The following is an 18,299-nucleotide window of genomic DNA, read 5'->3' on the forward strand; positions in this document are numbered from 1 at the left end:
TTACCTTTATATTACCTTTATATTATATATTTCTATATAACAATACCTTTCAAACATTTTTATTATATCATCATATCCTTCTAATGAATTTTAATTCAATAGTTAACGTACTTTTATATTTTATACATATTATATTTTCCTTTTGTTTTGTTTATCCAAAAAAAACGAGTATCAATATTATTTATCGCATCACTAAATGTAGGCTCTATTTGCAAATCATCTTTATAAAATTATATTGGTATTCCTATTTATATTCCCCCTGTCTTGAATACGCTATTTTTAATAATTGAATAATTAATATAAAATGACTATACTACCAGCTAGCTTTTTGTTCTAACTATACAATAATCTGAAGTCCTAAAACCACCCACAGTAGTCAGTCCAGTCTGTTTTAAATGTTTAATAATTGCCCTTTTATTTATTTATTTATTTATATTATTTTCATGAGAAAAATCCAAAAAAAAAATAATTTAAAATATCACAAGGAGACCAAATAGAATTAAGTTAATAAATTTGAAATAGTCAGTCCCAAAATGTCGTCAAATTTGTAGTTATTCAAAATCATAACTTGCAAGCCCTAATTATAAATTAAACAATTTTGTAATCGATTACTTGTTTATTTATTTATATATATTTTTAGTTATTTGTAATTTGTTATTTATTTATTTATTTGCTTATCTATTTATTTCATTTACGGATTTAATTATTTATTTATTTGCTCATTTCTTTATTTATTAATTATTCATTTTATAAAAAAAATTATTCTTTCTTAAAGTACTTTATTTATTCAAGACTTTTAATATCATTATCGTAAACTATCAGTATATTTTATATTACCAATTTTTATCATTGTTGTTGTTATTTCCAATAATTCCAAATGATCTTTAAATTAATAACATTAATCTTTCATATTATACTTACATTTATTCATATTCAGTTATCTTATAATTATCATTATCATTTATATTATTAACATGTATATTTTATATTCATATTATTTATCATTAATATATGATTTATTTCTTTAATTCCAAATGATCTTTAAATTAATAAATAACCATATTATACTTCATCATATCATATCATTTTTACATAATTATCCTTTGAATTTTTAGTTCAAATAATCATATCATATCGATATATTTTAATTAATCAACATATCCAATTTTTAAATTCTTTAACTCTTTTCAATGTTCGAATTTATTTACCTTTCAATTTTTAAATTATATCAACATTTTAATTTTTATATAATTAACATTATAATATTCAACTTTATCAATATTTCAATTTTTAAATTTTTATCAACACATTGTTTTCAAATTTATCAACCTCACTCGTCAGTGACGGTTTTGTGTAATTGCGGACCACTCGTCAGTGCATCCATGAGTTTGCCAGACTCATTTCACGAGACCCAAGAACAATAACACAAACAAAATTTATTTCCACTGATATTTTATCAGTCAATGGCTTAGTTCTTTTTAAACCTTGTCTCAATGCAATTACACCCTGTTGGTTTACCATATAAATAATAATTTTTCAACAAATAATTCCAAGTCTCTATATCGACTTTAAATTTATATACCAACGTCAAGTCTTTACTGACTTACAAAATTTACAACAAATTCAGTCTTTACCGACTTTAGATTTTTATATAATAAATTCAAATCTTCACCGACTTCCAGTATTTATAATTAATTCAAGTCATAATCGACTTCCAATTTTTACACCAAAAATTTCAACATATTTTCATACCATGATTTTTAATTGATTAACTTATTCGTTTCAGCAATTTAATATTTTATATACTTTCTAATCTATAAACTTACCACTTTCAACAATACTCATTTCTAATTTTATTCAACTGTTTGCCAGTTAACAATCAACAATAATTTCTCAAATAAATTTCATCAGATTCGTTTGCCTTTCTTTATTATACACATATTGTTTCAAACAAAAAAAATTTATTATTTCGAATATAATTTAAATTCTTATTACCATTTTATTATTGCCTTATAGCCAAATTAAATAAAAATTTTTTACTTAATTTTCAAATAACCAGTTCAACAAAATTATGACTTTTCTATATGTATTTTTTTTCACAAAAACAATATATGTTCAATTTCAATGAACGCTTTTATCCTGAGTACTAGAATATTATTAATTTTTATTTTTCATAAACGATTCTTTTTACTAAAAAAAAACTGAAACGTTTTAAGAAAAATATTCAATTCAATCATTCATCATCTCAAACTAATGTTTTACCAATTGTGTTCTTTATAATTAATAAATTATACCCCTTTTAAGATACTTGACTCAATTAAATTTATTTTCAAAATCGTAGTATTTTTAATTTTAGAATATTATTAAATTTTTCATGTAGCAATAAATATATTTGTTTTTTTTTTTTTTTTTAAGAATTTCAAAGATCTTAGTCATGAGTTATTATCCGATATATCTGTCAGAATGACCAATATTTATTAAATAATAATCTACCTCGTTTACAAAAAAAATGGCTCTTTTAAAATTACCATCTAGTCTCACATTAGGTCCTTTATCAAATTATCAATCATGTTTTTATTATTTATCTATTAATTTAAAGATTCGATTTACCTATTCGACCGAATTACTTTTATCACAAATTATCATTATTATTTTTATATCTTTAAAATATTATATATTGGATTATTTTTGCTTTAATATCAATCTCAACTTTAATCTCAATTTTTGCATTTATTTGAATCTTAATAATTATTAATTTATTCTCATGTGACTCGCGACTTATAAACATATGTGTCAATCATTTTTATCGAAAAAATTAATCAACATCAAATTATTCTAAACAACAGTTTACTTGAAAGAATGCTAATATCATTTAAACATATTTATTATTTAATACTTTACGACTACTATATTTTCTCAATTTTAATTCAATATTTTGCAACTATAAAAAAATTTGAACGAATAAGAACTCGATTCCCAGCATCAATAAGTATATTCAAATTTTTTTCTATTAATTATTTTCTTCATATAAATTAACCAATTTATTTTTTGACACCACGTATGTAATTTCATCAATATTATTAGTTTTTACTTCATTTTTAAATTTGACTATGTTAATTTTAATTAATATTGATTTCTTTAAATATGACTTTGTTACTTCTACTATTAAATTGCTATTATCATATCAAAACTTAATTTTTATATCTACTGTAAATTTATTTTTCAATTGTTCAGATCTATCACGAGCTTTGCCTAATAAAATCTCATTTTACATTTAAATAGTTTTGCTTTAAAAAAAAAATTAATAGACTATCAATAAAATTTTTAAATTTTTTGACTAGATGAAAATAAACTTTCAATCAATAAATTATACTTTTTAAATTAACAGATTATTTTACATTATCTAAACACTTCATCATTCAATATTATTTTTAAATTTTATTATCATTTTTAAAATGAATTTATTTATTAGATTTTTAAATATTAAAGAATTTCTTTTATTACTTTTTATTTATCGACAATGTGAATTAACTAGATCTTATATCATTAAATAACTTCTAATATTTTATATCAATTTATGAAATTTAAAATATTTTATTTTTTTAATCTCTTTTAGATAATTTTTCTTTTAGCTTCCATTTCAATTTAAACATTTATTTATTATTTTTATTTACCGATTTGCTTTTAGGATTTTTAGCATAGACATAGAGAACTTTTCAGCAACATTTTTAAATCTAATAAAAAAAATCTAATGCAACTTTCCTTTATGAAATACTTTTATCTATTTTCAAGTTTTATTTACCAAATCAAAAGAAATGAACATTCATAAACTATTTAAAATTTTTTTTAACTTTTAAATTTTTCAAACTTGACAATTAATTATATTTTTCATTCAAAAGGAAACTATTATTTTTACTGTCATTTTTATTTAATTCATTAATCAACTAAATTGGGATTTTTATCATTTATAATTTTTATTGAACTTTACCATTTTTAAAGAATTATTAAACGAGCTGAATATCCGAAAAACAATATAAGCTGTATACTGACATTTTTATTTATGTATTTCAGCACTATGCATCTACTAACTTATGTAATTTTTCTAATATCTATAACGTTACCAAACAGTCAAATATTTATTCTTCTTTGTTACACGAACTTTTTACACTACATCTTTACACAAAGAAAAAATCTAGATTTCCACTTACTTCTAACTTTCTTTTATTTCTATTATCAGAATTTTTGTTTTAGAATTTATTTCTCTTAAAACAATTTCACTTAAATATTTTTGAGGGACTTTATTTTCAAGAACAAAAAAAATATTTAGAATTTTATTATTATGATTTTGTTTCTAACTTTTAATTCGTTTAGATATAATTTTTAATCTTTACTTTTCTTTTTATCAAGAAATTATTTTTCAACTTTATTGTTTTGTATTTTATTTCAAAAATTGCTTTTTCAAAAATGGATCATTTGAAGAATGATAAATTATTTTTATTTATATTTTTAATTTTTTTTAATCAAAGCACTAAATTATTTACTAGAGATCACTTGACAAATATTATCATAAACTTTTCACTATTAATCACTTCAAGAAATTTTATTTTATTTTATTTTAAACACACGCAAGAATATAAACTAAGCTATGAAGCCTGGGCCCATAACCTATTAGAATTTATACTTTACTTTTATATTATTTCTGTGAATATTGATTTCATATTTTATGAATATCAAGAACAATTATTTAGGATTCATTATGAGGTGATCAAATAAATAATAAACGCAGTGATAGAATGTTTGGTTTTATCTTTAATGCAAAGCTAAGTATAAGGTGATCTGGTCAGAGCTATATGACGGTCAAAGTTAGACTAACGCTTTTACAAATATTATATTTCCTCTAAATTTCCTTTTTGCCTTTTTTAATATCCTTGAAAAAGTGAAATCTTCTAAAATATATTTACAAGGACATTGCAACATAAGTAAACACTTAAACGTAATAAAAATAAATATGTTCACCCTTATACCTAGTTCCCAACATGCATTTAGTAAAAACTAAATATGTTTTTCTAACAATACCAAAGGAGGATTATTTAAAAACTGGGAAAATAAAAATACACAGCAATACAACTTCAAGGTGTATACACCAGCTCAATCAACAAACCCACTTGCTGGATCATACTTAGACATTTGTTTGGCTGACACGAGACTCAATATCACATCAGGTCCAAATGATAATCTTAAAACAATGACATACCATAGCATTCATCGTGATATCATTTTTACATTAAACCTTGATAGTACAGAACCAGACGAAGTAACAACTTCAACAACAACAAACAAGTACCATTATAAAAAAACCAAATAGAATAAATTCCAAAAGGCACGTGATACAGAAACATACATATTATCTCCTGATAAAAGAAACCTTTTTTATCAAAGAAATAGATGATGAAATGATGAAAGTAGAAAAAACAATAACAAACTAGATCAAAAAAAACAGTACCAACACTAAAACCTCAAAATAGTATCAACAAACATACAACAACTGAAATAAAACAATTATTAAAAACCAAACATACACTACAATCAGCATTACACACATGGCAAAAATATTCCCATTCACTCCAAGATACAACTACAAATAGTTTAAAATCAACAATAAAAGAAAATAAAAAAATTACTGAAAAATGAATTAGACAAATCAACCAAGATACAACTATAAATAGTTTAAAATCAACGATAAAAGAAAATAAAAAAAGTACTGATATGGTATTTTGTGTAACAAGTTTTCAATTTTATGCCTGAGTTACACACACTCAGGGATGTGAAAAAATTTTGCGACCGTCACATGACCGTTTTGTGACGCCGTCTGTGACCGTCTGTGACGCGGGCAAAAATCGTGACCATTTTCATGACCCAACTGTTGTGACCAAATTTATGACGACTTATCGACTGACCGTCAGTTTTACTTCTAGTATGCCATCTATTGAATTTTTTCGTATTTTTTTTTTTATCAAAAAGAGACAGACGCACACACACAGATAGAGTTGAAAATCTTTTAAATTATTGATAAACAATTATCTGTTTTTAATATATGAATGAAAACCGAGTTATATTTTTAAATAATAAATATTAGGCCAAAGATAATATTAATTATTTAACTTGTTGAGTATCGAAAATCGTACTAAGAAAATATGGTCTGAAAAGCAATATTCAATACAAATGAAATATTGAAAAAATAATAATAAAAAATTATTTAATAAATTAATTTATCGAATTAATATTGAATTGTTAAATCTTATTTAACAATTAAAATTGTTAAATTTGACATGTTATGTTGAATGTTCAACATTTAATATTGTTTTTCTTTTTTTATATTAGATATAACGGTTAATATAAAAGAAAAAAAAAAAACATGAAAAATGCTAAACATTTAACATAAAATATTAAATTTAACCATTTAATAATTAAATAGCATTCAACAATTAAATATCAATTCAATAAATTAATAATTAATGAAAAAAAATAAAAACAATACTAAATGTTAAACATTTAACGAAAAATATATATTGGTATATTAAATGTTTGTCTTGATTTAATCAAATAAAAAAAAAAATTCAGATTTTTCGTGTTTTTTTTAATAATATGCATTTCTTTAAGGAATTTTTTTATCTAGCATTTTCAAAAAACAAATTTAATGACGAAAAAATGACGAAATATTTTGTGACGGTCTTTTTTACAACCATTTTGAAGATTTTAAAATAAATACCAATTGTGACGGAGAAAATGTGACGAAAAAAAAATGACGGTCACAGACGGTATTTTTTTTTGTGACGTGACACAAAAAAAAAAATGACCGTCATATACCGTTAGTTTTGTAGAAAACGTTTTGGTGCAAAAAAAAAATGCAGTATGCATTTAAAAAAACTATGTTTATATCGAAAACTCCGCCATTTTGGATTCTTCGAATTTTTTTTTTTTTTTTTCTTCGTCCCCCTCCAAACCCTACAACTTTTACTTCAAACATTTTACAGTTTAAGCTATATTTTTCGAAAAAAATCCATTGATAAATTCAAATGGGACCCTCTGTATAATAATCAATTAATAATAACAATTAATCAAATTAATATTTAATAATGACATTCATCAGTTGAATTCATTATAATGTGGTCTCTCGACTTAGGACCAACGAACACACGTAACACAAACACATACACGGCAATACATGTAAAATATCAAGCCAACGTGACTCTTGAATAATGTTATTTCCCCGGTGCTGATCCACCGCCGGGAGTGCACAAAATTTTCGAAGTGTGTAGAAAATTTTCTACACAGTTCTCTACCACGCCGAGAGTGTATAAAATTTTCGCAGCGTTCTAAAACTACCCCGACAGTGTATAGACCTTTCGACAGGAGAAGTTCCAGAACATGCCGTTTCCAAGGCTGAACGCGTGCATCGAAAATCAAGGTTTCGATACATGAATGGCAAAAAATAAATTAGACAATACAGATACACAAATAATAAACAACAAATACATATTCACTAAGCCAGTGGATTAGCTGAATGCAATAGAGGCATCACACGAATTATTAAATTCACAGCAACAAATCAACAACCAAGAAAATGTCATTAACTTTGCCAAAATGATTAAATCAAAAGCAAATAATTCGATAAAAAAAAGAGAAGAATTCATAAACGATAATAAAACATAACAAATTCACAAAAAATAACAAATCAACCAGCCCAAAACAAAAGGACCCAAAAAAACAAATACCTGAGTAATATAAATGAAGTGACAAACATATTTCACAGGTTACCAAACAGAACATCAGTAGGAATAGACAATATTCCAGCAATAATTCCAAAAAAACTATCAAAAAAATAATAACTGCATATGCAATCATATTTATTAATGCTCTCAATAATTATTTTCCAACTGGTTGGACAACAGCTCTTGTACTACTAATAGCAAAAAAGAACAAAGCACCTGAAGAACCACTTAGTTACAGACCACTAAGTCTTACTCCTCCAGTCAGCAAAGTTTATAAAGCAATAATTAATAACAATATCATGAATCACTGTAATAAAAACTACACAATACCACGAAACTGATTTGGATCTAAAGCTAAACACAACATTAAACATGCACTACACAAGTTCATGAATGACACACCAACATACTTAGCAAATAACATGAAAATTGGAGCTGTGCTACTAGACTTAGAAAAGGCATTTGATACGGTCTGGTTAGCTGGATTAATGTACAAACTGATGAATAACATAGTACCTAAACATTTATTATATATATGATCCAAAACATGATAAAAGACAAATATTTCTCACAACAGATGGTACTAATAAATCATCTATAATATTTGACATACAGGAGTGCCTCTAACAAGGCAACATAAACTCACCCACATTGTTTAACATATATAATTTAAACGTCATCAATAGTTATGAACTAAACGAGCCTGGAAACAAAACACATTCATTAGCAATTGACATTCACTGATGATCTAATAATATACGTAGCTGATAAAAAAACAAAGATGAACTGAACAAAACAGTCAATAATATCAACACGTGCTATACCGCTTGGAAATTACGTATCAACCTAGGCCAATGCTAGTCAATGAAAATACGTAAACCTGATGATGATGATGATGATGATGATGACGAGGATGATGATGATGATAATGGACAAAAAATAATTGATGAAGTCAATGCAATTAAAATAGATTTATTGCCAGAAAAGTCTCGTCATTGTGCAAGGCTGAATACAACAAGTACAAAGTTTGGCTAAAGAATAAAAAAAAAAAAAAAAACAGACGAAAGTCATGTATTAATTTATTTTAATGAAATGAAACAAAAATATCGATTATCGACATTGAGGTACACAATGTACGAGCTACCTTTGAAATGTATAAAAGAATTGACCTATCAAAATATCCACTATTAAAAAAGCTATTAAAAAGAACAGCTGTTGGTAATCGATCAAAAAAATCAAAACTTTTCAAAGCAGAAAAGATTAAGAAATTCTTGGAAAGAGTACCCGACTCAGAATTTATTGCGGAAAAAGTAAGTCTATTTATTATTAAATAAATCTAAAAAAAAAAACAAATTAATAAATAAATAAATAAATATATAAATAAATGAATAAATGAATAAATAGTATAATTTTAATATTTTAGGTTTCAGCAATATTTGATATTTGTGGTGGAGTTAGAAAACAAGAGTTAACTGATTTAAAATTGTCAAACATAAAAAAAAAGAAGATATTTCAGTTGTCAACATTATCAAGTATAAAAGCAAGAACCTTAATTATCCACGACTCACGATGGATATGTAGAATATGTCGAGAAATATCAATCACTGAGACCAGCTAATGCCGCATCTGAACCTTTTTTTTCTTAAATACATAAATGGTAAATGTATGAATCAAATCATTGGTATCAATTTGGCAAAATGCCGAAATTAATAGCTAATTATTGAAAACTTGAAAATGCTGATAAATATACAAGCCATTCGTTTAGAAGAACTGCAGCAACATTATATGCCAATGCTGGCTCTGATCCAGCTATGCTTGAACGTCAATTTAAATGGAAATCTGATGCAGTTGCAATGGGTCACGTTAAGGATTCGACAGAACAAAAATTAGAAGCTGGTAGAATGATTACCAAAAAACTAAATATTGATAATAATCGTGATACCTTACCATCAATAATATCGTATTTTGAAAAATCAAAATATGATAATCGTGAAAATACTCAGCCTATTTTAAACATTCAACACAAACAAATAGACAATGATAAACCATTAATTGTGGTGCACCAACATCAAGCAACCACCAGGATCATAATTTATAATCGAGTTCTACTTCTGATGATGGGAAACTGTCCCTTGTGACATAAATTTTTTTTCTCATGTAATAATTTGAGTGTTCAACTGTTTAAACATCTTGTCGATTTTGTTTTTTTTTTTGTTCAGTAAAAAAATTGCTATTTTTTTTTTTTTTTTTTTTAGATAAATATTTTTATTATTTATTAAATAAATAATTATTACCACTGAATTTTTTGTAGACCGAAAAAAAAATAAAAAATATTCTCTGTTTGTTGTAACAATATGAAAGCAAATCTATACGATATATTAAGGTACAACCAGGGCAAATTTTTGTGGGCGTGGCTTAAAAATAATGCCTATGCTTATACACAGTAAATTTAACGAGTACCAACCATGAAAAAATAAAATTTCAAAATTTTGATAATGAGTAATTGCATCATATAAATTTTTTTTTTTATCTTATTGTACTTTTTATACTATATAAAGTTATTAAGATTGGTTGACAATCAATATAATAAGTGATAATTCAATTTTAAATAATTAAAATTTGCTTGAGTGCACTTGACAACACCACTTTTTTTTTTGTGAGTGTGCCACTACTGAATGGCGTCAAGATGAGTGCGCGTTGTGTAACAACTAACAAGTGATTCTAGTATGTGTGTAAATTGTTGTTGCTGTTGAAATGGAAACTTGTAATAAAAAAGATGATAAAAATAAACAAAAGCGTCTATGGAAAGGTAGATATGTTACTGAGAAAATGTATAATCTACGATTAAAACAACATGAAACTGGTCTAAAAAGAAAGAAAATAATAGAAGAAGAAGAAGAAGATGAACCAGATTGTGTTGTCAAAGGAAGTCGAGTAGTCGATTTTGAGGTTATATTAAAATACATGAAGTGTGAATTTTGTAAAGATAAATTATTGTTACACAATATTGAAAAAGAATGCTTCAAGGGATTAGCATCATTACTAATGATTCGGTGTGTCACAGCCACCAAGACCAATAGCATTCACTGATATTGTTCGTCTTATTTTATCGTATGACATGGCTTGGAGTAAGCGTGGAAATGACAGCTTAAATGGTTTTGGTGCCATAATCGGGATGGAATCTGGCAAGATCATCGATTATGGTACCAGAAACAGATTGTGTAAAAAATGTGAGATTGGCCATGATAAAAATGATCATATTTGCTTTCAAAATTTCAATGGCAGTGCCAAATCAATGGAGGCTGATCTTGGTGTTGATCTTATGATAAAAAGCAATATTTTGAAGGAGAATAATTGTGGAGTTGGAATATATATTGGGGATAATGATTCTACAACATCAGCTGCTTTGAAAGCAGCTTGTCCTTATAACATTTTAAAGTTTGCTGATAAAAACCACACTTCCAAAGGAGTGTCAACTGCATTATATAATTTAGATAAAAGTTTTGACCCTGATAAAGAATTAAATCCAATGACAATCAAATATTTACATGACGGTTTTACATATGCGATGGCCCAGAATAAAGGGAACAGTGAGAAAATGGCTGCTGCAATACGTAACATTCCTGATCATATATTTAATATTCACGATAAATGTGGTACCTGGTGTGGGTATTTAAAAGATCCAGAAAATTATGATCACGCCACTGTACCAGGTGGTTTTAAAAATCCAATTTTACATAACAAATTGAAACAAATGTTTAATAATTTAGCAAATAAGGCTAAAGAATTTTGTGCCTGTGCATCGAGCAACTCTAATGAAAGTTTTCACTCGTCAGTATCTCGATTTTGTCCCAAAGGATATTGTTACAGTAAATCAGGTTCAGCTAACACTCGTATAGCCTGTGCTGTGGCTAACAAAAACGAGGGTCCACAATACTTAAAACAAACAATTCAAGAATTAAATACAGGATCAGGTTTTTTTTTTTGATAAATATGTTGACAAAAAAACTTTAAAACGACAAGAAGTTGTTAAATATCAAAGTACTCATGAATATAAGAAAAAAAGATTACAAACGAAACACAAAAGAGCACAATTACGTTATAGAAAAGAAAAAAAAGAAGGAATAACTTATGAATCAAATATGTGTTTATTTGGTGATGAAGATGAGGATTTAATAAATGATGGTGCTGTTGATGTTGTTGTTAATGCTGGTGGTGATGTTGGTGATGATTCAGGGATTTACTCTGATGATTTTAATGATTCTTTAAATCAATTAAATGACTTAGTTCATAACTCGATGTCTAGTCTGAATGATAATGACATTAATCATTTTCAAGATGGTGATAGTAAGAATGCATACAAAACTGGTTCTACATTTTTATATAGAAAACCAGACAAATATCGTTTAGTTTTCTTTGATTTAGAAACGAGTGGATTTGGTAATAACTGTGATATTTTACAAATCGCAATGAGAAGTTATGATAGCAAATTTAATATTTATGTTAATCCATCAAAGATGATTGACCCAAGAGCATCAAACGTTCATGGATTAACCAAGCAAGGGAAAGATTTATATTTACATGGACACAAAATTACAAGTTATTCGAAAAAAGAAGTAGGAGATAAAATACTTGAATTTTTATCTTTCCTTAGAAATCAATGCATATTAATAGCAGATAACAGTATATTTGATACACCATTAATAATAAATTTTTTTAGAAATTTAGGTATTCTTGATTCGTTGAAATGTATGGTGTTTGGTTTTGTGGATACTCTTCCTCTTCTTCGTGCAAAATATCCACTTAGAAAAAGAAAAGGTGCTCACACACTTGCTGGCTTGGTACAAGATGAATTAAAATTACCTATTGATAATATTCACGATGCCACATGTGATGTTTATCTACTTCAACGTATTATAAACCATGCAAAAATATCATATGATGATATCAAAGCTAAATGTATTACTTTTGATGAAGTAATTGAAAAAGAAAAAAAAAAAGAAGAATGTAAAAAAAATTTAAAAACTTTGAGTTGTTTTAAAAATATATTAAATAAAGAAATGTTAAAAAGAATTGCTGATGCTGGAATTACATTGAATAAAATAACTAGTACGTATTGTAGAGAAGGAATTCCAGTAACTTCTGCTTTATTGAAAGGTGAGGTAAATGGTCGTCCTCAGGTAATTAAAACTGAAAAAATTTAAAAAAAAATATTGGTTTTTTTGAAAGATGGTTTAAAACTTGTTCCAAATGTTGTTCCAAATGTTGTTCCACATGTTGTTCCACATGTTGTTCCACATGTTGTCTGATTAAATTATTATATGTTTACGTTTAAAAATATAAATAAAGTTATATATTTTATGAAACATGAATTTTGAATGTATTTGTTTTATATTGTTACTTATTTTTAAATTATTTAATGAAAATATCTTTAAAAAATTTTTCTTTTTCAGTGGAATATTTGTTCTTGCAACATTTTATATATCTAATATATATATTCAATTTTTTTATTTGATATTTATTAAATATTTTCATTATTTAATGTGTATATTAATCTTTCTTACACTTATATTTCTTTCAATGCACACAAAATTATTCATTTTATATGTTCATAAGATCTTAATGTGTAATTATTTGCTTCATTTTGTAATTTTACAATTTAAATTCTCCCGCTTTTACAGCGTTGCCAAGTCTCATGGCCATTAAGTAAAAATTCCATAAAATTACAGATTTTTTCTAACATTTTTAATTATTAATTAAAATTGAGTATTATAGCCGATATTAAATTTAGGTGAAGTTTTTTCGTCTTTTTTTCTAGTTTCATCCTTTAGTTTTTGGAAAATGTGGCATGATTTTTTCAAATATTTCGATGGGGTATTATGTAAAACCGAACATCGTTTTCCATAAGAGTCTATGTTTAACCTCTAAAAAAAGGACCATCTTTAACAGTTAATTAATCAAAAAAACATCTTATAACAAAAAACCTGATTAAAGAAAAAGGTGTATCGTTATTTCAATTATCTACTCTATAAAATTCGTGAAATCGTCATTATTTTTAATTTTCCCTGGTTGTACCTTAACAGTGATAAATTTGGAAAAAAGTGAATTTCAGTGAAAGTTTAGACTTAGTAATGTTAACAAACAGTTTGTTTTTTTCAATAAAACTATTTAAAAAATTATTAATCATGTGTGAATTTTCGAATTTCCTTCTTTAAAAAGTGGGAGGGGGCCACCCCCTCTCCATTCCCCGCACTTTTTCTTTTGGATTCAATGTTTTCATTCAACATGAACTTGCGGTCAATAAGATGCCTATGTTAGGAAAAATAGTATTGATACTATTTGCAACTGGTCGTGTTGATGTGATTAACGGCATAGCCCTGGTGAAAAAAATCTGTCAGATTCTGCCAGCCAAATACTTGACTTTCAACAGTCTGCCAGATTCTGCCAGGTCAATTTATAAATATTGTTTTTTTGTAATGAATTAATTTTTTTAGATACATACAATTAAATAAGAGACATCAAGTAGTCATCGAATTAATAGTCTGTTATAATTTATTCTTTTATAGCTCATTTATTCACATATATAAGAACTGAGATTATGATATTTATAAAAATTTAAAAAACATACTAACGTTCAAAAAATCTGCAACGCTTTGAGATTGAAGTTTCTTGGTACCATACCGTGATGTTTATAATAACTACAATGTTCGTTCTGGATTTCTTTTTTTTTTTTTTTAGAATTTCCTCGTGAAAATAGTCTGGCAGATTCTTACAGATTCAAACTGGTTTTTGAAACAACTACCAGATTTTGCCAGATTCTGTCGGATTCTTACAGATTTAGACCAGTTTTTGGAACAACTGCCGGATTCTGCCAGTTTTTTTTTACCAGGGAGGTGTTTATTTTTATAATTTCTTTTTTTACATCTTATAAATAATTCACGAAAGTGAATAATGTCAAACTTTGTTCAGAATTTGTAGCGAATTATGTAATGAAAAAAATCAGAACTAATAAAATGCGGATTTAAAACTTTGAAGGTAATAATATGTAGGTGTTGCCTTGATATTAGTCATGATCTCACTAAAACTGAATTAGAAAATATTTTTTTGATAAGTTTTCTCTGCAGCGGAAAATATCAGTTTTGTTTGCAAGGCATAGCTAATTATTATATTAAACAAAAAATTATTATAATTAAAATTAGAATTATTTTTTTTATGCGTTATTGGTTAAAATTCTTCTATTAATGATTATATATATGCTTATTGAAGCAAGTAATATTTTTCTGATTTTCAGGGATGTCAGCAGAAGATGAGTGGTACAACAAAAGTATTTCGGCTCTCAGAATGAATACGGCACACCATCCAAATTTATCAGCACCTATGCTCCAGTATCAGACATAGATTTAGCCTCACTACCAGGAACTAAGGACTAATATGAAATGTATAGACAGCAGAAGTGACGAATGATTCATGAATGAAGAAGTTGTATATTGTCATTAATTTCTGAGTTTTATTATTCGCTAGTCAAATATCTAGTCTGAATCAAATTGGTCGTATCAAAGTTATTTTTTTTTGGATTTCTTATTTTCAAGCAAATCATAACTTTTTCAAACTGAGACTTGTCTACATGTCCAAGAAAGTATATCATTTATGAATACCCATTAAAATCATGTGAGCAAATGAACGTTAATTGACACAACTAAAAAAAATATAGTATACAGTCATACAGACTCTTCTTTTTTTCAAAAATATTCCAACCTCTGGATTATAAAAATTATAATTGTTTTAATTTTTATCGTGCAAAATAAGGTTAAATCACAAGAAGAAGATTATTAGAGTCCGTCAGTGACAACAACGAAGCAATTTTAAGGAAAAAAAAAATAAATGTTTCCGATAAAAAACTAGACAACATGAATATGTAAGAAAATGGATTAATAAACATTATTCCAGACTTAAAAGTTCTATAATGCGATAAGGTGTACATAAAATTGAATAGTATTAAAGTTAAAAAGCACCGATACAAGTTAATGCGATGATATTATTGATAAATATAGCATATATACGATTTTTCAATGTCCTTTAAAAATATAAGCCAATAAAAAGAATATTACAGATTTAATCTTTCGCTTTCGTCGTTTAATTTTTGTCTATTAGTTATTTCTTCAGTTCTAAATTCTGCAAGAATCTATAAAAAAATAAAAAGGTGATAAAATATAAAAAAAAAATAAATAAACAATATGTCGCGTTAACATATAAAGTTTGAAGAAGATTTTGTTGACAAGGCCAACTCGCAATGTTCAAACCAGCTAAAGTTGACAGATCCATAGAGTAAACCCAGCGACCAACTATTCTGAATTATAGCGTGAAAAGAAATAAATTGGTATTTTTCATTTCTATTTTTAACTTTGTTTGTTACAAAGAAACGCATTTAATAAGCTTATTTTGGAACTTGGTAAAAATGCTCAGCACTACAAACGCTGAGCAATTATTTTCAAGAACACCAAGATATTTTATCATTTAAGGATCCAGGTGCAATAACCGGCTGCATGCTCAAAGCCCAAAAAAATGCTCTGAGTGAAGAATCGAAAATTGAAAATAAAAATACATTCATCTAAAAAAAATACACATTTTCTTCTAAATTATTTTTCTTTTTTATGATAAATAGTGAACGCGATAAAAAATAAGAACAAAAAAATTTTTTCCTGAAAAAATACTTTTTTAAAATATATGTTTATCGAGTTATTAGTTTAACAAATTGTAAGCTACCGTTAATGCTATATATAATAGAGTGGGTATAAGAAGAGTGACGCCAATAGCGTTTCAGTTTTTGATTGGTCCACTATTATCTGCTTTTTGTATAGAGTGGGGAAAGAGAGGGAGTTTTAAACAGTCAAAAAGTGTCATGATTTTTTATTGAAATTAATTCAATATATAAATTAAGTAAATATATAATTTAAATAAATACAGCTATATTAAGGAATGAATAATTCAAAGAAATGCAGTGTCATTTCCGAGTTTACCCGTAATAATAATTGATTTGTACTTACTTTCATTTGATCCTAACCTCGTGGTCAATAGATCGGGTTCATAGCACAAAAAAGAAAAGACGAGAGGTGAGAGAGATAAGGTTATTGTAATTGTTACACTTTGATTTAATATTAAAAATTTCAAATGAAGTTTTTATTAGTTATTGGTTCTCGGGGTTATGATTATCATGTTCGTTTAGTTGAGCACATATATTTATAATATCAATTTACTTATATTAGCTGATTTTATCGTTACAATGATTAATTATTTATAATGGCTCGTAGATCGTCTCTTGGTTTTTTTCTCTTTGATTCATTGATGATGGATTGAGTCGTGCGTTGATATTATGTATTTGAAAAAAAACCACTACACTGACTCGATTTACAATCTGATTTAATTTGCATGATGAAATATTTTTATTAATTGAATAAAAATATTTGTTGTACAATAATATTGATAATGAAAATACAATTGTTGAATTAATCATTTGAACTTAAATTACTGGTTGAATTTACTTGAATGTAACTTTTACAAAGTCAAGTTTTTAGAAAAATCAGAGATTAAAATTTTCTAATTTTTAATTTAATTAAAATAATAATTGTACTAAGTGTCAAGGAGATGATCTCGAACCAGCCCTGGTCTTACGATAACTGATTTCGAATTATTTTTCCAGGGTATATATACAGATTGAGACCAAGGGACGCTTTGTTTTCGGGAGAGAAAAGCGTCGGTTTTTGTGTGCAAAAAGGGTCGTTCTAAGTCTCACTTAGGTCAAGTCGTAAATTTTCTATTTTGATCCATCCAAGTGTTTGTCGTTTCTATTTATTTTAGATATTCCTTTTTTTTATATTCCCTGTCGGGTTTTGTGTTTCTCTAATTCTGTATTTTTTTTATTACTTTAGTCTGTCGTTTTATCTTGTTATCGTCTTGAGGGTCTGACTCTAGTTTTATGTCTTTTCTCGGAATTCGTCTGGGTCCAATGCATTTTCTAATCTGTATGAACTTTTATATATTTCTTTATTACGTCTCTTATTTTAGTCATGTAACGTCTCGTCTTTGTGGTCTGACTCTAGTTTTTATGTCTTTTTTTGGGTTTTTTTTTTTTTTTGGTCTAATGCATTTTCTGATTTACGTGTACTCTTATATTTGTAACGCTTTTTTTATTTCAGTCATGTGTCGTTTTGTATTTTGTATTTTTAGTTCTGTCTTATCTTTGTTTTTTATCTATTCTTACATACTAATGCATCCTGTTGGATGTAACAGCAGCTATATTAATAATTTAATTTCATTCATATTAAAATTAGATTTATAAAATTATATTCATATTTAACCAATATAAATGTACCTATATATTAACAGCATTAATATATATTTATAATTATAAAATTTACGTATGATTATAATTCTAATATAAATATGATACAAATATACATATTTGAAGAGAAAAACACTACAGACCAAGTAACAAATAATATTTTTATTTTTATTCATCGATTTTAATGT

At 26.2% G+C, this 18,299-nt stretch overlaps 1 protein-coding gene across 2 annotated transcripts in view; it reads left to right on the plus strand.

Annotated features, from left to right (window-relative positions):
- LOC122849168 (homeobox protein unc-42) overlaps positions 1-15,885 on the plus strand; it is a 78,493-nt gene extending 62,608 nt beyond the window's left edge. For both annotated transcript variants that reach the window (XM_044147772.1, XM_044147781.1), the window contains exon 6: positions 15,064-15,885. In XM_044147772.1, coding sequence (XP_044003707.1) covers positions 15,064-15,170 — 107 coding nt within the window. In that variant the 3' untranslated portion in view covers positions 15,171-15,885. The remainder of the gene's footprint in view (positions 1-15,063) is intronic.
- Positions 15,886-18,299: the final 2,414 nt, after the last annotated feature.

Source organism: Aphidius gifuensis, linkage group LG1, assembly GCF_014905175.1.
Source record: "Aphidius gifuensis isolate YNYX2018 linkage group LG1, ASM1490517v1, whole genome shotgun sequence".
In the NCBI taxonomy this organism is placed as follows: domain Eukaryota; kingdom Metazoa; phylum Arthropoda; class Insecta; order Hymenoptera; family Braconidae; genus Aphidius; species Aphidius gifuensis.